Source organism: Vespula pensylvanica, chromosome 2 (genome assembly GCF_014466175.1).
Source record: "Vespula pensylvanica isolate Volc-1 chromosome 2, ASM1446617v1, whole genome shotgun sequence".
Taxonomy (NCBI): domain Eukaryota; kingdom Metazoa; phylum Arthropoda; class Insecta; order Hymenoptera; family Vespidae; genus Vespula; species Vespula pensylvanica.
The window spans coordinates 1,453,403-1,474,221 of NC_057686.1; the positions used below are offsets into that span (position 1 = coordinate 1,453,403).

Below are 20,819 nucleotides of genomic sequence, written 5' to 3' on the forward strand. Positions count from 1 at the left end.
TTTTTCTTTTCTTCTTCGTTTGAAGATTATACGTTGACGCTTTTGTAGTAAAGATCTATGTAGGCGTGAAATTCATCAATCGCGGAGTAATTTAAGAGGGATTGAAGATGGTTTGAATTTTCGAAAAAAAATTGTCGATTCATCTAGTTTTTTTTTTTTCTTTTCTTTTTCTTTTTTTTTCGATTTTTTGATAAATTCGGAAAAAAAAAACTTTACGATCGGGATACGACGAAATGTGAATATACGTCAACTCGAACAAATTTCTACGATAATTTCAAAACGCTATTGATCGAGTTGTTTATAAAATCAGATTGAAAAAAAAAAAAGAAAAAAAGGAAGAAAGAAATTGATTTCCTTGCGTAACAACAAATAAATCGAATCTCTTCAAAATTATCGTTCTTTACTTTACCGCCATTTTGTTAATTTCACTTTCACCTTCGATGCTACATAATTAATTAATAAAACGAGTTGTTCGTGCATTGGATCGATCGATAAAAATTAAGGCTTCTTTTACAAAACAGAAAACAGAATAAAATAACATAGTTTTATAACCTAAAAAAATTTGTTTTTCTTATAAATATCAAATACCCTTTCGAACCGTCCTTAGTCCTCTACCTTTCTAAGACGATTCCAAAAAAAAATAAAATAAAATAAAATAAAAATAAAAAAGAGGGAGAGAGAGAGAGAGAGAGAGAGAGAGAGAGAAAGAGAAAGAACAAAATAAAAATAAAAAATATCTCACCATATCGTCCAAAGCTCCTTGTTTCCTGACGTGTCCAAATACGGACATACCAATGATGGCGTAGATGAACGTAATCAAGGCAAGTAAAGCTCCAATGTTGAATAATGCCGGAAGACTGACCACCAACGCAAACAAAAGTTTACGAATACCCTTAGCGGCTTTAATGAGCCTTAAGATCCTACCGATTCTGAACACCCTCACCACCCGCAAGAGCGTCGGGGACACGGGAAAGTCCATCATGATATCTTCCATAAGTATTCCCAATATAGACGCTAAGACGAGCAAGAAATCGAATAGATTCCACGGTACGGTGAAATAGTGATAACGTAATCCAATAATCTTGACTATTGCTTCCAAACCGAACACCGTAGTAAAGAACGCATTAGACACTTCTAAGACGAAAAATATTGGATGCGGTTGATTGTAATGTTCGATTCCCATCGTCAGCATGTTGAGAAATATCAAAACGAAGATTGCTATTTCGAATCTGTAAATATGAGAGAAGTTTATTCAACGTAAGGAACGACGGCAGGATAAGGGAGAAATAAAAAAATAAAAAGAAAGAAAGAGAAGAAATAATAATAATAATAATAATAATAATAATAATAATAATAAGCAAGTTTCAGATCTAATTATCGTTCCTTCTTCCTTCTATTTCGTCATCTTCCTTTTTTATTTCCTACACTGTGCGTTTTAAGCCAGTGTTTTAAGCCAAAGCCAGCCAACGTTTATAATAGCTTCATTCTGTTTTCTTTTCTTCTTTTTTTTTTTCTTTTCTTTTATTTTCTTTTCTTTTATTGTATTTTATTTTATTTTATCTTCTTTTTAACGTAATCACTTGAAATTGCCGTCGCTCATTTTCTCTCAAAGTGAGTGAGTGTGACATCTTGAAAAGTAAAAAAGAAAAAGAGAAAGGAAAACAAGAAGAAGAAGAAGAAGAAGAAGAAGAAGAAGAAGAAGTAGAAAAGGTAAACAAAATACAAACATGGAAAAATAAAAGCAGCTAAGCGCTCCTTCGTCCTTGTAATCCAATCTTCGCTATCAGCAGAAAAGCGCGTTGCAGTTGTTCCTCCTTTTCTATATTTTTCTTATATGTCTTCATTTATTTATTTATTTATTTATTTATTTCTTTTTTTCTCTCTTTTTTTTCTTTTTTTTTTTTTTTTTAGAATCTTGTGAAGCGAAATATAGAAGTGACGAAGTTGCAAGTCGAAAATATTGAAGAGGTTGGCCGAAGAACTTTGATCATTCGTCTGACGAACGACGATAATCTTCGGCTCGCATAACGTCCTTCGTATGTTCCGCTAAACGAGTTCCAAAAATATATGTGCGTATGCGTGTGCGTGTGCGTGTGCGTGTGTGTATACAACAAACAACGAAAGCAATGTACACATTGTTTATAAAAACAAAATCATTAATATTTATTTGATCAGTATTTTTATTAATTAATGATAAAATATTTTGTCGATATATATATATATATATATATATATATATATATATATATATATATATAAATCGATGTAATAATATGTCCAATCTATGAAAATATTAAAAAATACTGAACGAATAAATAAATAGCAGATTATTAAAATCTGTCGACTCGATCACAGAATTTCTTTTTCTTTTTTTTTTTTTTTTTTATTATTATTTACATATATATATATATATTTGTTAGTATATTTAGAATTAAACAATATATAGTTCGTTATTAAAGTGAATGAAGCGATCGAATAGACGACAATTGGCAAAAAATAATTTTAAAAAGAGACGAAATTAAAAAGAAGAGATTAAAAATTAAATAAATAAATATATAATAAACGTGTATGTATATATATTTATATATACATATTACATATATAACAGAAAACACAAAACGAGTACATATGTGTTATTTTACCTTCGGGAATTGGACAGGTCGTAGAACATTGCGAGGAATTGGTTGATCGGACGTTTTATTACTTTTTGCGGCTTTTTACGGCCGAGCTTTTTCATGGCAGTGTAGTAGTGTTTTTGACTCTCGGTCAAAAACATTTCTAGCACGCCACCTTCGTACTGAAATGAAGAAAAAGATACGTGTACTTGATTAAATTAAAACCATCTTGAATATTCATCTTATACCATTAAAGAGAACTATCTATACATCTATTTATACATATACATATATATATATACATACACACATATATACATACAATATATATATATATATATATTTGTATATAATTCATTAAACATGTATATATGTATATATGTATATAAAATATAAAAGAAATGAATAACCATTTAGTACTTTTCAAAAATTAATTAGAGACCTTGCGAGTCTATAGAAATTGTATGTATATTGAAAAGAAAGAGATAGAAAGAGAGAGAGAGAAAGAGATAGAAAAAAAAAATATAAAAACAATAACACAATCTTACCTTCTTTTTTAACATGTTGAAATTATCTATAATAACTCCTATGAATAGATTCAATGTGAAGAAGGAGCCGCAAACGATGAATATTACGAAATAAAGGTAAGCGTAAAGATTAGCTTCCCTTTGGGGTTGTAGGTCGACACCCCTTGCATCAACGGCATCCTCCATTACTTCCATCCAACCTTCGAACGTTGCCACTTGAAAGAGTGCCAAGTAAGCTATACCAACGTGGTCGAATGTAATCTTACTATTCTCCCATGAATAATTTTTATTCAGACAGTCGTCCTTTGTATTTACTATCTAAAAATATAAAATAAACAAAAAAAAATATATATATAACAAATATAAATAATAAATAATAATAATGAATGCGTTTCTCGAATATTACATCGAATGTCATCGGAATTTCGTTGAATTCGTTTATCAAAAAAGGAGATGTAAAAGAATGAGAAAAGGTTCGTCGTTATACTTACCGATATGTCCAATAATTCTCCATACTCGTCGACGCATTTGAAGAATTTACCGCCAAAAAATTGGACGCCCATTATCGAAAATATAAGCCAGAACACGAGACAGACGAGGAGCACGTTGAATATACTAGGTATCGCATACATCAACGCGTTCACTACGATCTATATACAATGTTGAAAAATATAACGATTAATTCTTTTTTTTTTTTTTTTATTTTGTGTGTAGGTGTTTGTGTGTGTGTTTTTTTTCCATTTATCTTTTTTTTTTTTTTTTTTTTTTTTAATTCGTTATGATTAACACAAAAATTAGAATAGAATGAATGCGATCGTAATTTTTATCTATAATATTGTATTATATAAATTTAAATTGTATGACTGATATAAGTAATATATAATAAATATGTTTAATCTATTGTATTTAAATAAATGAATTAAGATAGGATTGTTTTTTTTTTTTTTTTTTTTTTTTTATAATAGAATCGATAAAAGTGACTGTATTATATTTTGTTAAGATATTCAATTTAAAGAAAAGAAAAAAAGAAAATATTATGTGATACATATATATGTATGTAGTAAGTTTTTTTTTATTAGAATTGAAGATTTGTTATACCTACTTATGTAAATTTTGGAAATATTTTATATGTTAGTAAACAATATCGTGTAATTTTTTTTTTTTGCATTACATTATATCTTATATAATATGTATAGTGACTCTTTTATATTATATTTTTATATATACTATTTATATTATATTATACTAAATTTTAATATGATAACTTTTGAAATATTTCGATATCCTTATAAGATATAATATCCTTTAAAAAATATATATATATATATATTTATTATAAAATCCGATAAATATTTATAATATCGTAATTAACTGTACTGTTGGGTTAAAATCAATGTGTGATTAAATAAAAACAAAATTTTCAATTTAAATATACCAATGTAATTAATATTGCATACATGCATACATAAATAAATATATATATATAATATAATATATATATATACATATATATAATAAATACATATTATATTGTATAATTGATCAACCCAATAAGTATAGTTATTCAATTAATCGATCGTTCAAATATATTTAAATTTAAACAAGTTAAACATCACTCTCGAATAGATAAGCAACACGTACCCTCATGCCTTGCCATCTTGATATCGCTCTTAAAGGCCTCAGTGCTCTTAGCGTTCTCAACGAGCGTAGTACCTTTAGATTTTCATTTTCTTCTATCAAAAGACTAAACATGGATACCTGTTGAAAGAAGAAACCTCGTGTGGTAAATCGTTACCAAAAGGAAAAAGAAAATTTTTCTCCCTGTTTTTCTTTTTTATGATTTTTCTTTTTATCCTTTGATTTCTTTTATTTATTTATTTCTTTTTTAAATTCATTCTTCGACTCCTCTCAAAAATAATATTTCTGTCATGCTAACACGCAAATCGAACATTTTCAACGCAATTTCTTTTTTCATCCCTCGCGAAATAACGCGACGAGATATTTTTCAGGGGAAAAAAAAAAAAAAAAAAATTAGAAAACAAAAAGCGAAAGAGTTAATCAACGAATGAATACGTGAAATTTATTATTTACAAACGAATCGAAGAAGAAAATAAAGAGAAAAAGAAATAAATGAAAAAAAAAAATTTTTGTATATATCTTATAATCATATTTACACGGAAGATGAGCCAAAAGTAAGTCCTTAAGTGGTATCCTTAAGAATTTTCTCTTAATTAAAAAAAAAAATAAATAATAAATAAATAAATAAAGAAGAAATAAATCAATTAGCGCCCTTAAAAAAAAAAACCTTTTCGAGCTCGTAGCGGTCAGACTTGAGCGATTTTATAAAAACTCATGAAAAGAAAAAAAGGAAAAAAAAAATGTTATCGTAAAAATTGACTATTGAAAAAAAAAATTAATTATCGAAAGAAACATGATCGATCGATTTCCATAAATCTCTTAGAAAATTTTCGACCCGCTTAAGAACTTTTGACCCACCGTATATAATCCTTTTCTACGAGTGCAATCGTCGAATTAGCGCAGTGATATATATCTTTTTTTATTTTTTTTTTTTTTTATTTTTTTTTTTTAATAAATCGATCTTAATATTAATACTATTTTTACCATCATCATCATCATCATCATCATCATCATTATCATCATTATTACTATTATTATTACTATTATTAAATATATATCTCATAAGAAGAAAAAAGCAAACATTTAGCTTATAATTAAAATTTTTAACAAATGTTGAAAGAGCTCAAATTTGCAAAGCCCATGAAAAACGTGTTATTTTCCTTTTTCTTTTATTTCTATTCCATCTCCACCCACTCAGCCCTCAAGGAAAGCAATCTTTAAAACACGAAAGGCAATTGCACATATCATTGCATATATTACCAGAGATCTTCGAATGAATGTAAATAATGTAAAAAGCCATGGAGTATTTGTATCCATGTGAAGCGAACACTTGTGTATACGAATAACGTTTAAATCAATAACGACGAATATATATATATATATATATATATATATATATATATATAACAGAAAGAGGAACATTGCCATGCATATGTAACATGCACTTTGTTGATCTATCAAAATTGAAATGAGAAAGGGAGAGAGAGGGAGGGAGTAATAACAAAGGAAGAATTTAAAAAAAAAAAAAAATTGAAATGGAAAAAAAAATTAATTATTTTTTAATAATGTGTACGAGAAAAAAAAAACGTAATAGTTTAACGTACCTGTATCCACGAGGCGACACATAAAACACACAGAAAAGAGAACACCGAAACAACGTTTCAAATAGGTTAGCCTGTTTAGAATCTCTTTTGTCCTTTTTTTATATTTTTTTTTTATTTTTTATTTTTTTTTTTAATTAATTATTATTACTATTATTCTTTCGTCGATCAATGCATATATACACATACACACACATCCACACATATATATATGTGTGTGTGTGTGTATACGTATGTATACGTATTATATATACCTATTATAGGGTATTACAGAGACAAAATAGGATAAAATATATGAATTAAATAAGCAAACAATTAATCGAAGAATAAAAAACATCGATCGCTCTAACCATGAAAAAGTAATGAGTCATGCCACAGCGACACAAGCTCATTTATGCGCGTTCCAGCTATTTTTTCTTGTTTTCTTTCTTTCCATATTTCTTTTCTTTTTCTTTTTTTTTTTTTGTGCACGCACATATACATATATATATATATATATATATATATATATATATATATATATAATATACATACATAAATGCGTGTGCGCCTAAGCGCCCAAGCGTGCGTGTACAAATAGTATAAAAATACACACACACACATACACGCACACACATATATATATATATGTATGTATAAAAAGTCTCTTTGGCGTAAGCTTTAAAAAAAAAAATAAATAAAGAAAGAAAGAAATGCAAAAAAAAAAAAAAAAAAAAAAACGATTACCAAAGATAGAGAAAGAGGGAGAGAGAAAAAAAGAAGAAAGAAAGTCTCCCCGAAATATCTATATCGTATTTCTATCGTATTTCTATCGTTTACTTACGAAAACTATTATAAAATCCAGGATCGTCCAGAAACTGGTGAAGTATTTACAAAATCCTAATGCCAACCACTTTAAAAGCATCTCGATGCTGAATAAAGCGCAGAAAGCTAGATTGGTCCAATAAAGGATTTTCTTCAGGAATGGATTGTCATCCAAATATATATCTTCGAAGCAAAGTGTAATCGAGGATGCAAATATCAATACTAAGATCATCCATTCGAAGGCAGGTGTGTCGACCACAGAAAGTACAACCGTACGTATTCTTATCCACTTTCTTCCTATGTCGGTTACTAAGCAACGATTGATACAGCTACATCTGCAAGAAAAAAGAAAAGAAAAAATAAAAAAAAAAAGAAAAAAAATTATTATCGTACGTGCTGCACGTATACATATACGTAACGAACCCGCATGTTCGTTGATTCTTTACAAAAATACAGGGTGAGCAATTTATTATCCATCCGGGAACCATACGATCTTCGTCGATTAACAACTATTTGCTTGGATGGTTTTTTTTTTTTTTTTTTTTTTTTTTTTTTGGAGAAGGAGGATAGATAGAACCAGATTTTCATCCGACATTTAATCGAACAAGCGAGTAAGAGATAATAAAAGGTCGCGGGTGAGTCAGCGATATTTTTTTATATACTCCGTGGCCAACCCTACTTTGTAACATATTCGTTGCATTTTTCAAAAGAAACGAAAAATCAAATACCATCTCTAGTGGTATCGCGGTTTTGTATATGCGTGTGTGTTTGCGCGTATACATACATATATATATATATATATATATATATATATATATGTATGTATGTATTCTGTTTTTGATTCATCCGATATAATTGACGACACACACAAATAGCAACTAGTGAGTAATTGGACCAATTGACCGATCAATGATCATCCGCAGCGAATGCGTTGACGTTAAATGGAAGGATAAGAAATTAGCCGAAAAAATGAATTGTACAACGAAACAGAGAGACAGATATATATGTATGTACGTAATAATCAATTATAAGTTAATAAAAGTCCCTTAATAATACTTACTTTTGATAACAATGTTGGGGAAAACAATCCTGAGGTTCCTTCGGCTCTTTATTACGTCCAAACATAGGAAAGGAGCCCATTCCGTCAATGTATCTACCCTTGCTATCTCTTCTACCACCAACGGTCAATTCGTCGACGTAACTGACCAATGCGTGCCAAGGTCGTTTCTCTATTCTTTCTTCTCTACGTACCGGTTGAGAGGATGATTTTTCTTCCGGTAACATAGCAACTTCCTCGTCCGTTTTACCAGGATCCTTCAATACTTCCATTTCTATACTTTCCTCAACGTTCGTTTCATTGGTCTCGTCCTTCTCGATTATCCTTTTATTTTCTTTAACAGTTTCTTGACTGCTCTGACTGTAAGTGGTCAAAGTAGCTTGACGATATATCGGTTCGTAAGTGAATACAGGTTGATTCAAACTCTCCTGATAGGATCTGTTGTAAATATTGTCTTTTGGTAGGCTCAACACCGTCTCTTGTATAGCATATTTCTCTTTATCGGACTTGTCCATAACTTCGCGAACTATCTGCTCCAATCTCATGTTCTTCTCGTTCTCCGAATTTTCCTTACGATATTTTTTCTTTTTAACGATCGAACGTATCCGATCGAACGATCTCGCCAACTTTGAATCCTCCCCAACTTCTTCCTTCTTTTGCTTCAATTCCTCCGAATTGAAGCTGTTGAGTAACAAGGCCAAGAACAAATTGAGTACCATGAAATTGCCCATAACCAAGGCTGGTAAAAATATGGCGAAACAGGTACCAGGACCGTCCTCCTTTTCCGCACGCATACAATCCCACAATGGCTCGATCCATTCGCCGCACAATATACGAAATATCATCATGAACGAATGAAAGAAATCGTTGAAGTTCCAACGTGGCACAGGATCCGGATAAAACTTGTCCAAGGTATAATCCTTGCTGAACAATTGCATCCCTATCACCGCGAATATATATATCACGATAACAAGGACAAACGTTAGATTACCCAAAGCTCCGATCGTTGAAATTATTATACTTAATAGGACCTTCATCGTTGTCCATGACTGTGCCAATTTCAATACCCTCAACAATCTTAAACCTCTTATCACTGATAAACCATCGACCAATTCGAAGGTCAAATCGATCAACGAGGCTGATACTATGATCAAATCGAAATTGTTCCAACCGTTGTTGAAGAAATCTTTGCTAAGTGCTAATAATTTTAAAAAGCATTCGAACGTGAAGATACTCGTGAACACTTTGTTCCCAATGTTCAATGCCTGTCTTATTGACTCGCTCATTCCGTGATGTTCCATCGCAAGAAAACCAGTGTTCAATACGATACACAGGGTGATCATCAATTCGAACAACGGATCTCTTACGACCTATAACAAGAAATTAAAAAATATGGGGATTTGTTTTCTCTTTTATTTATTCGTGTTTATTGTTGTTGTCGTGGTTGTTGTTGATCTTTTTTTTTTTTTTTTTTTTTTATTCGACGACTCATCGATAAAACGTTTCCCTACAATATTTTTTTCGTTCTTTAAATACGTAGCGTGTGTGTGTGTGTGTGTGTGTACGTGTGCGTGACATTTTTTTTTTTATTTTTACCTTATAAAGACAATTTTGAAAACGTAACCATCCCTCGTAGTCTACGCAACATTGAATACACCTCTCGCAGTTTCTATCTGGAAGATCGTCTGTAAAAAGTAACAGTATATATACAAATGTGTGTGTTTGTGTGTGTGTGTGTGTGTGTGTATGGGGATCGATCAATAAGTAATGTCGGAATTTTTAATACAGATGGTTGAATCAAAACTCCCTAAGTGATATTAAAAAAAGCAAAAAAAAAAAAAAAGGGAAAATCAATTACGCTTTTCTGAGAATTTTTCCTACGTATATATGAACTTCCTATATACGTAGAAGCTTAAATTAGTTTGTTATATTTATTCTTTTTTTTTTTCAGATCATAAAAAAGTTCCTGGACTTAAGATTTCAGGCTCTGAAAACAAAAAACAAAGCCAAAAAAAAAAACAGAGAGAAGAAGAAAAAGAAATTTAGAGTAAAAAGTCTCGTAAAAGAGTAATTGATTTTTAAAACCATTTAGTGACTTTTGAGCCAATCTAGGAACTTTGGAAAAAATTCTGTATTAAAAATGTCGACGTTATACAACTCGATATATAATTTAAATGATGAAATATTCTATTTTAAGCATTCGTACTACGAAATCTCTGTGAAATTATATTTAACTAATATAACAAATTAGTGCAAAATTATTTTATTAAAAAATTATTTTCCCAGTGTGTGTGTGTGTCTGTGTGTACAGAAATGTATACATGTATAGAAAATATTCGATAAAACACTTTGCGTGTAAAAATAAAAATCGGTTAAAAATTTCGTTCGCATCATAAAATAGATCAATACGAAATTATTTTTATTTAAAAAATTATTTTCAACATATTTGTATATGAACCTATGTATATACACGTGAGTGAAAAAAACACGAGTATTTCAAAAAAATCCAGGACATCCTATTTAAAAAGATAAAATAAATTTGGCTTTTGAAGAAAATCCTTTCTCTCTCTCTCTCTCTCTCTCTCTCTCTTTCTCTCTCTCTCTCTCTCTCTCTCTTTGTCCGTCTCTAGGTAAACTCGTATATATCATATGCTTAATCTTTGTCCCTTTTTTTGTGTAGAAAAATAATGCAGGTATATAAAAAAATAAATTATAATAGAACGGATTAAAAAAGAAATGACCATACGTTTGTCTAAACTTAAAACTTATTTCAAAAAAAAGTACAAAAGAAAACAAAAAAATAATACCAAATAACTACACCTAACAAGATAAATTATTGTTGGGACTTTGAATAAGATTCTATCTTAAAATTACATAAATATATCATATTTTTAATTCACATATTCTTTCTGTGTGTGTGCGTGCGTATATATATATATATATATATATATATATTTAATTATAGTGCCAAGGATTAAAAATAGATTTGAAATTTATTTTTCCAAAATATCAGACATGTCCACGTAAAAAGAAAGAAAAAAAGAAAAAAGAAAAAGAAAAATGAACGTAACCTTGAGTAAAATCCTACAAAAAACTGCATATATTCCAATTTTAAATCCATCAGTCTCTTTTTTACATGCATATATTATAATATAATGTAGAAAAATAATTATATCTACAAACGAAAAAAAAATAATAAATAGAGTATAGTGCTTGGAGCATAGAAAATAAAAAATATATATATATATATATATATACAATAGATAAATAAATCTTACTTAAAATATTATATACATACATAAAATTAATAATTATATATTGTAATTTAATGTTTATCTTTGTAATTATTAATTATATATTATATAATTATAATAAATAATAATTACATAATTTTGTATATATATATATATAAAATGCATAAATAAATCTTACCTAAAACTACAATATGCGACAGGTACTCTGGAGGCAGCGCGTACATATGTTTCTTCGTTTTGACGCCATTGCACTTGAGAACTCTGATTTCTCGACTACTCGTTTTAACGGAAACGGTAACAGGTGCTGGTTGACAATCGGTACAAGAAGTGACTTCTATTTTAGTTTCCTCATCCCCTTGATCCTCTTCTTGATCCTGATCCTGATTCTTATCCTTATCCTTATCCTGACGTTCTACCCTATGTTCTCTTTGGTGATGTTCACGTTTCTCGTGTTCCTCGGCGGACGTAACGTCGTCCCCATCGTGATCATCAACAACACCGGAATCATCCAACGATGATTGTTGATTACTGTTGTTACTTGCCTGTCTCGAATGTAACATACCACGATTCGGTGCTAACCTATGAACTGTACTCGCTTCCGGTGGCCTTGGTGTTACATTTTGTAATGGAAGATGCGACGGCCTGACGTTCGAGTGTCTTGGACTTGGGCTTGGACTTGGTGTAACTGACCTGTAGTACAATTATAACATCCCTTGTGTCGTTTTGTTTCAAAGAAAAATAAATAAAAAAGAGATGAAGAGATAAACTATCTCTCTCGTTCGTTTGATAGGAACGATAGAAAAGGAGAAATAAAGAATAAAAAGATATAAGGACTCTATGAAATTAATCGTTTTTTTCTCCCCTTTTTATTTATTCTTTTTTAATGCGGAAAAGTGTGTGTGTGTGTTAACTGTGTGTTCTGAAATAGTAAAAAAAAAAGAAAAAAAAGAAGTAGATTGGTATTCGATCGGTATGTACATGTACATGTATGTATATTTTTATGTATGTATGTATGTATGTATGTATGTATGTATGTATATATATATATACACATAAACGATGAAAACCTGCTACGTGCGCCACCATTTTTCTCTTGGCCCGCCGAACTCCTACCGCGTTTTCTTCTTCTCGTCTTCTTTCTCGTGTAACTGCTTAATAATACACCCTTCCTTGCGTCTATCTTTTTTTGCTTCTCCTTAGTGAGGGTCTTAATGTTGATTTTCGTCGGGTCGAAACTAAACGTCGAGTCCTCACGATGGTCGGTTAAATCCTTCCTTCGTTCCTAAAAAATCAAAGAGGGTAAAAATGTTTTCTTTTCGTTTCTTTCTTTCTTTCTTTCTTCTTCTTCTTCTTCTTCTTCTTCTTCTTCTTCTTTTTCTTTTCTTTTTCTTTTTTTTTTTTTTTTTAATTTCTTTTTCTATTTTTCTATTTTTTTTTTTTAACATTCTTCTTGCCACAGACGTAACCACCATTTGATTTTATTTTAATGCATCAAATCGTTGATCGTTGGAAATAATCGTTTGTTTTATTTATTTATTTATTTATTTTTTTCTTTATTTTTTCTTTTTTTTAATCTTTTTATTCGTTCATTTAATTTTTGTCCTTTTATGTTCTCTTTAATCTTCTTTCGATTTTTTAACGGAGAAAAAAAAGTAAAAGTAAAAAGAAGATGGAAATATAGTATATAATTAAAAATTGATTTTGTTAGGAAGATATTTATATCGGCTTTTTTTCTTTTCTCTTAAATCTTCTTTCGATTTTTTAATGGAGGAAAAAGAAATAAAAAGAGAAAGAAGAAGGAAATATAATGCATAATTAAATTGATTTTGTTAGGAAGGTATTTATATCGTATTCTTCTTTTATTTATTTATTATTTTTTTTTTTTTTTTGCCTCTTTATTTTCTCTTAAATCTTCTTTCGATTTTTTAACGGAGGGAAGAAATATAAAAGGAAAAAGATGATGGAAATATAATATATAATTAAATTGATTTTGTTAAAAAGTTGTTTATATCATATTAAAATTGTAAGAAAAGAAAAAAAATATTGTAATATAATATTCGATGATTTACCTCGTTCGTAATTTCAGCTTCCTCCTCGTAACTCAGTGCCACGACAGCTAACATCAAATTGATTAGGTAAAATGAACCAAAAAACACGACCACCGTGAAGAACGAGACGCTAATAGGTCCGCACGCCGACAATACCTGTTTGTTAATTAATACAATTTATTTTTAATGAATTATTTGTTCCGATGCAAAATGTTGGTTTTCTGTACTCTTTGAGAACTCCATATCATCCAATTTATATTTTTCAATTTAGAGATGACTTTTTAAAAATGTCCAACTTATTTTCAATATAACTTAGTATATTTATGAGGTTAATATGTCATAAAAAAATATTTTATATAATTTGTAAAATAAATAATATAACTGTACTGCAGTACTACGCTATAAATTTTGTAAATATTATTAGTACATCGTAATAATAATAATAATATTTATATATATATATATAAAATATGAAAATATATCTTTTTTGGTGAAAAGAATCATGAAGGATGAAATTCAAAAAATTACTGCGACACGCCGCAAAGATTGAGGATGAAACAAAAAAAAAATTAAAAAAATAATAATATTAACAACAATAATAATAAAGAAATAAAAAAAAAAAGTAGATCTCGTTATAGGGAGATATAACAAGGTTTGAAATATTAAAATAATTTTCGATCCAATATAACTCGGTGCAATATTTTTGTACTACTGTTATAAAAAAAAATATTTAATACATTACATACCGCAACATAATTCTAACGTAAGTAGTACAAACGGTATACAAATATACTAACAATATTATTATTTTTTTCTTTCTTTCTTTCTTTTTTACAAGAAGTATAAGAAAAAAAAAAATTGCTACTAATCATAAGCGAAAGTATTAAATTTCGTATGTAAATAAATTATAAAAATATAAGTATCACCTTTTTTGATCGAATGAATATCATGAGGGATCAAAGTGATAACTTGAAAGAAAAACTTACCACGACACTTTCCAAGAATTGAGGGTGATTATGATGAGAAAAAAAAAATTAAAGAAAAGGATATAAAATAAAATGAAAAAAAAAAAAAAAAAGAATAATCAAACAAAAAAGGAAAAAAAAAAAAAGATCAACAAAGAAAGACCTTGTTATAGACGTCCTCCCAATAATCCAACGTAATCAGCTGGAACGTGGTTAGCATGGACCACAAGAAGTTATCGAAGTTGGTGTAACCGTGGTTTGGATTCGGGCCAACGCAAAGGCAGGTGTAGCTCTCGTTACAGTGTCTGCAATTAGACGATCTATAGATCTAAGTCCGTTCCTCGGACTACGAATAGTTCGACTAGTCGAGAAAATTGTTTACTAAATATATTACTACTATAGACGGATAACGTTGGAACGGGGGTTGAAATTATGCGAATTCAGTTAACAACTTGCACCAAGTTTTTATTTTATTTTATTCCTTCAATTTCGAATTAACTTTATGTTACCTTTCTCGTACGACCGAGATGATTATAATAATACTATTTCGTAAATGTGTAGACAAAAAAAAAAAAAAAACAGGAAAAGAAATAAATAGATAAAGTGTATTGAAAATAAAATTTATATACATGTATATATTAGAGAAGGTTCGTATACTTTATTTTCAAAAAAAAAAAAAAAGAAAAAAAAATGAAAGAAAGAAATATATATATATATATATAATTGCAAAATATAATTGTAAAAAAATATATATATATAATATGTAATTTTTATTTTCCAAAAAAAAAAAAAAGAAGATAATATTATATAGAATTAATATAGTAATATAGTAGTAACATATAATAATAAAACAATATTCTATTAGTAAATACTATAGTAAAAAATAGTATACTATAGTACATTATTATTAGCATAACACTAAATTACTAGTAATATACTACTCACCACAATAAAATATTATAATATACTGTGAAACATTATTGTTAACATTATTAATAAAATAATTATAGTTAACTTACATCACCACTAACAAATAATACTTCAAGAAAAATTACTGTAACTTATATTATACCAATACGTTACTAATAATATACTATAGTATACTAATATACATTACATAGATACGTATCTATTGAAAATAAAGTATGAAACTTCTCTCTCTCTCTTTTTTTTTGTTCTTCTTCTTTTTTTTCTTTTTCTTTCTTTTTTTTTTTTTTTTTTTTTTTTTTTTTTTTTTTTTTTTTACTGTAACCCTTTTCGAACAAAAAATAGCATACGGAGGAAGGACTATCTTTTTTTATGAGGAGAAAAATCCAACGTTCAGAGGATTATAGTAACCCCTCCACCCCTTCTTCTTTCTCTCTCTCTCTCTCTCTCTCCGTCACGTCCCATCATGTCCTTGATCCAAAAGATCGAAAAATGACTGTGCTCGTCTTGTAAAAGTCGATGGAAAGCCAACGATATCCAACTTATATCTTGTTGGCTTATCTCAAGGGTTTCTTATGATAGGATAAAGACGGAAATACACTAACCTGGCGCCGGTTACATTGCCGCAGATGATTGGCTCTTCGTACTCGTTGAAAGCCCAATTGGACGAGTTCCAAGTCCACCTGTTGGGGATGATACGAAAAATTCTTTTAAGGGCTTTTGCCGAACTAGCAAACCATTTTTAACTTAAGAGATCTGACCATCGGACGATCTAACAGTTTTCGTAAGATAATTTAATAGTTTAGAAAAGATATTCGTTTAGAAAGATATCGTTCTCTCTCACTCTCTCATTCTTTCTCATTTTATTTATCCCTAAAATATTAAATTTCTATTTTCATTGTTTTACTACTTACTCGAATATCTTTTATCACAATGGTAAAGTATTTTTTTTGTAAAATAAATAATTACAGTTAACAGGGTTTAATAAGCGTCTATACGAATATTTTCGATCATTATTTTTAATGACATGTTATATACGTAATATTATTTGTCAATTCAAATGATTGTTGACAGGGTTACTGTTTATTATAAATATTGATCGATCATTTGTAGAATATATTAAAAAATTGTTATATTTAATTGACTGATCGTGTCATTTCTTTCTTTTTTCTTTTTCTTCTTTTTGTGTGTTTTTTTTTTTCTTTTTTTTTTTTTTTTTTTTTTTTTTTTTTTTTTTTTTTTTTTTTCTTTTAAATCTGTATAATAGTGATCGCCTTTATATATTATCCATTGATACGTTTTATTTATATAATACTGACCTAATATATTTACTCGAAGTATCGATTAGGAAATTTTTTTTCCAAATATCGAACCAACGAAATAGCAGTCGTAATTAGTGCCACGCTATTTATAGATAAAATGCGTAATATTATCGAGTTATCGAACATTCGATATTACCGTTCTATCTAATCGATACGCTCATGGAAGAAAATTTAATACATCAAAGTGATTCTCTCGATGTCAGAAAGATAATTGAATTTGTGGTTACATGGCTTTTATTTAATTCGTGATAACAAGAATGTTATTAATCAAGAATGACATATGTATTTATATATTTATCTTGCTGCTATATATATATATATATATATATATATATACAGATGTAGATAATATTAAAAGTTTCTAAATGATTTAAAAAATCAATTTTATCCATTTTCGAGAATCTTTGTCGCCTGTAATATTTTTGTAATTCTTTCAATTTGTAAAATTACAAACCTAGAAACTTTTGACCTTAACACATACATACACACACACACATACACATAGTTGGTATATTCGATAAATAAGTCCAAGTTTCATCGCTTTGTTCTTGTTGTTGTGGTACCATGTGAGTAAATTAATAGTTTCACAGCTTGGCCACTTAACCAAAGGTTGTACGTACATGCAAACACATGTACACATATATAATATATATGTGTGTATGCGTGTGTATATAGATCAAGGAGAATGGCTATCGTTAATGAATTTCTAAGGGTCGGTTTTGTTCAAAGTAACTGGATGTAGCTTCGTAACAGAGATTAGAAGACTACGTTTACTAGGTAAATATCCTTACGTTAGGAATAATCTATAAACAGGTTGAGAACATGTTAGATGTAGATACTAGTTGACCTAATATTGAGAAATGAATATACTTTGAGAACTGAATTGTTTCCTAATGTTAACGATAAATCTTATGATGATTTCATATAGCTGTAGAAGAAAAAAATATATATGTAATAATAAGTATATATAAATTATTTATTAATATATATATATATATAATTAAAAAAATTTTCACCACAACCTTTTTGATATAGATATATAAAAAAAAGAAGAAAAAAAATATATACAATAATTAAAAGTATGTACAATAATTATCACATTGAGTGACGTTAAGATTAATAAAGATGATTGTGTTATACAAACGAATGGACGAATTCAATTTTAATTGTATATATATATATATATTGAATAATAATTTGAATTTGAAAATCAATCGATATTATTGATCAAATTTTTCTTTCGATTATTTTTTCTTAACACCCTTCTTTTATGTTTAAATTCCTCTTTAAAACATTAGAACACTTTAGTCGAAGATAATATATATTTTTCTTTTTCTTTTCTTCTTATATAATATAATATTATAATATTGTAATATTAAAATAATAATTAAGAAAACTTACTCGATCCAATCGATCTGGGTGGTGTTCGGTTCTTGATGCTTCACGCATTTGTTCCTAAGTTCACCCATGTAAACTTGCAGAGCGAATAGGGCAAAAACCATCAAGCAGAAGATCGTTAGTGTCATTACCTCGGCTAGTTGCTTGAAGCTGTGCAAGAGCGCGTTAATAATAGTCTTTAAGCCTGTAACATAAAATATAATAATAAAATTATCCTAGTATTAAATTTTAATATCCTATATACATCACACTTTTACATACATACATACAATACAATACGATACACACATTTACATACATACATACATACATACATTTACATACATACATGCATATATATATATATATAGTCACTGAGTTTTCATTTACCCTTTCACCCCAATAATTATGCCGTCAGTGACACGTTTTGATTAATCGATACGCTTAGAAATACCTTTTGCGATTCAACGAAGGAGGACAAAGAAAAACTGAAGAAGAAAGAGAGAGAGAGAGAGAGAGACGAACGATGCAGCTGAAGAAATAAGAAGAATGAGATTGGGGGTGAGAAGAGGTGGATGATGATCGAGAACTCGATCGAAATTAATCGTTTCATTATAAAGTCAGGATGAAGTATCTAAGAAGACGATGAAAACTTCTTCAAACTGCATTCTTTCTCTCTCTCTCTCTCTCTCTCTCTCTCTCTCTCTCTCTCTTTTTCTTTCGTTCGTTTTATCTCTTTTTCAATTCAGTGAAGACGATATTTCATTATTTGCACGATAATCGTTATTTGTACGAAATCCAATATGGGGTATTTCTTAAAGAACGTTAATAATCTATAGATAATAATTAACTATGGGATCACTGTGTGTATTGAGTGTGTAAGATACGTAGACATGATGAAAGAATGGTTTTTGAAAGGGATGTTTCTTGAAGGGGATGAAAAAAGAAAAAAATCGATTATTATATCCCTCGACGTTGATCTTTTTTTTTTTTATTTTTTTTTTTTTTTTAGGAATTATTTTGTTCTTGTTTCCTTCTTCTTTCCTTAGATTAATTTTCTTTCTAATGTTACGAGCTTTATACGAATATTTTTTTCCTACAATCTTTGAGATCGGGAAAAAGTAAAATAGAAAAAATTTATGCTCGTATGTCTCTACATAATAACGATTTAAAAATTAATTTACAAAAGAAAAACACTTAGCCATTATCTATCGTTTATAATTCGATCAAGAAAGTAAATAAATTAATAAATTAATAAATAAATAGATATATATATATATATAAAGTGTAATTCATTTTTTTATAATCGTTTAAAAATTTGTATTCCAGCAAATTTGTATATACGTACTTAAATACAATTTCATTTATAATACCTATAATCCAATTAAAAATCTTTACGTACACACACATATACACACATATATACATTAAAGAAATTATGTTTGTGAAACGACTTTTGATTCGACACTTTGAAAACGAATTAGATATATATTTACATATATACATATATACGCACATATATATATATATATATATATATATATATCGTTGAATTTGCATAAGAAAAAAAAAAGAAAAAAGAAGAAGAAGAAGAAGAAAAATATTTCTCGAAGAGTTATAACGAGTATCTTTTTTAGAAAAAAAAAAAAAAAAAACGATACTATCGATTCAACGATCTAACGTAAGCGAGAGAAGAGGAAGAGTGAGTAGGTGAATGGGTGGGTGGGTGGGTGGATGGGTGGATGGTTGGTTGGTCGAGGCTACAACGTTCATCCCGAGTGTTCGTTATAAAGTTTCCACTTGAAAAACACGAGTCGTTAGTAGGTATTCATTGAACGACTACTTTAAAGTCGACACCAAGATGAAATCGTGCACGAGTGGCCACTGTACACTACTTCTGATCCATTGTTCCTCAAAATAGTACTATATCGGGACAAGCGTATAAGCCTTTAAGAATCGTGTTCCTTAAAATATATTATAAGATACGATCTGTTGACTAGCCAAGTTAACCGGTTAACTAGTCAGCTGATCGACTAACTAACTGACTATCTAACCAGTTAACAACAACGATGTATCTCTTTAACTAAGTATATCATTACATTTCGAATTAATTTTAACGCTTTCACCAATCCAGTATTTCAATAATTTTCAACGGTAATTTATCTTTTGCGATAATCGAAATGAATGCTTAAGAAAGAAAAAAAGAGAAAGAGAGAGAGACAGAGAGAGAGAGAGACAGAGAGAGAGAGAGAGAGAGAGAGAGATCGATTATATCAGTTCTTTATACGGCTATTTAAACTTATTAACTTATAGAAACGTTCGAGCTTGTTGCAAGTACCTCAATGATTTATAAAACTAACATTTAATTTCTTTCTAGTTTCCTTCTTCCTATTCTCATTTTCTTTTTCTTACGACTTCTTCGTGCTGCACGTGATCGGATAATTACGTTTCGCTTGAGAAGAGAAAAGAGAAATAAATGAAGCAACAAATAAAAAGAATTACCTATTTATTTAAGAGATCTTAATGAACGAACGATTAGAATTAAAAAAGCAAAAAAGAAAAGAAGAAGAAAAAAAGAGAGAGAAAAGCTAATAATCGTGTCTCTACGCGTAAATGTATACGTACTCCCTTCATCTCCCTCTCCCTCTCCCTCTCTCTCTCTCTCTCTCTCTCTCTCTCTCTCT

General features: G+C 29.0%; 1 protein-coding gene across 5 annotated transcripts in view; it reads right to left on the bottom strand.

Annotated features, from left to right (window-relative positions):
* The window catches only part of LOC122637432 (sodium channel protein 60E), an 85,467-nt gene that overhangs the window by 6,291 nt on the left and 58,357 nt on the right, over positions 1-20,819 (bottom strand). For 4 of the 5 annotated variants that reach the window (XM_043829527.1, XM_043829529.1, XM_043829530.1 and 1 more), the window contains exons 4-17: positions 18,160-18,340; positions 16,042-16,119; positions 14,673-14,814; positions 13,566-13,700; positions 12,564-12,778; positions 11,675-12,186; positions 9,839-9,927; positions 8,246-9,612; positions 7,205-7,520; positions 4,784-4,900; positions 3,634-3,792; positions 3,164-3,460; positions 2,643-2,797; positions 743-1,229 (exon numbers count right to left, since the gene is read on the bottom strand). In XM_043829527.1, coding sequence (XP_043685462.1) covers positions 743-1,229; positions 2,643-2,797; positions 3,164-3,460; positions 3,634-3,792; positions 4,784-4,900; positions 7,205-7,520; positions 8,246-9,612; positions 9,839-9,927; positions 11,675-12,186; positions 12,564-12,778; positions 13,566-13,700; positions 14,673-14,814; positions 16,042-16,119; positions 18,160-18,340 — 4,250 coding nt within the window. Of the gene's footprint in view, positions 1-742; positions 1,230-1,900; positions 2,047-2,642; positions 2,798-3,163; positions 3,461-3,633; positions 3,793-4,783; positions 4,901-7,204; positions 7,521-8,245; positions 9,613-9,838; positions 9,928-11,674; positions 12,187-12,563; positions 12,779-13,565; positions 13,701-14,672; positions 14,815-16,041; positions 16,120-18,159; positions 18,341-20,819 lie in introns of those variants that run through there. The other variant, XM_043829532.1, reaches the window with a different exon arrangement.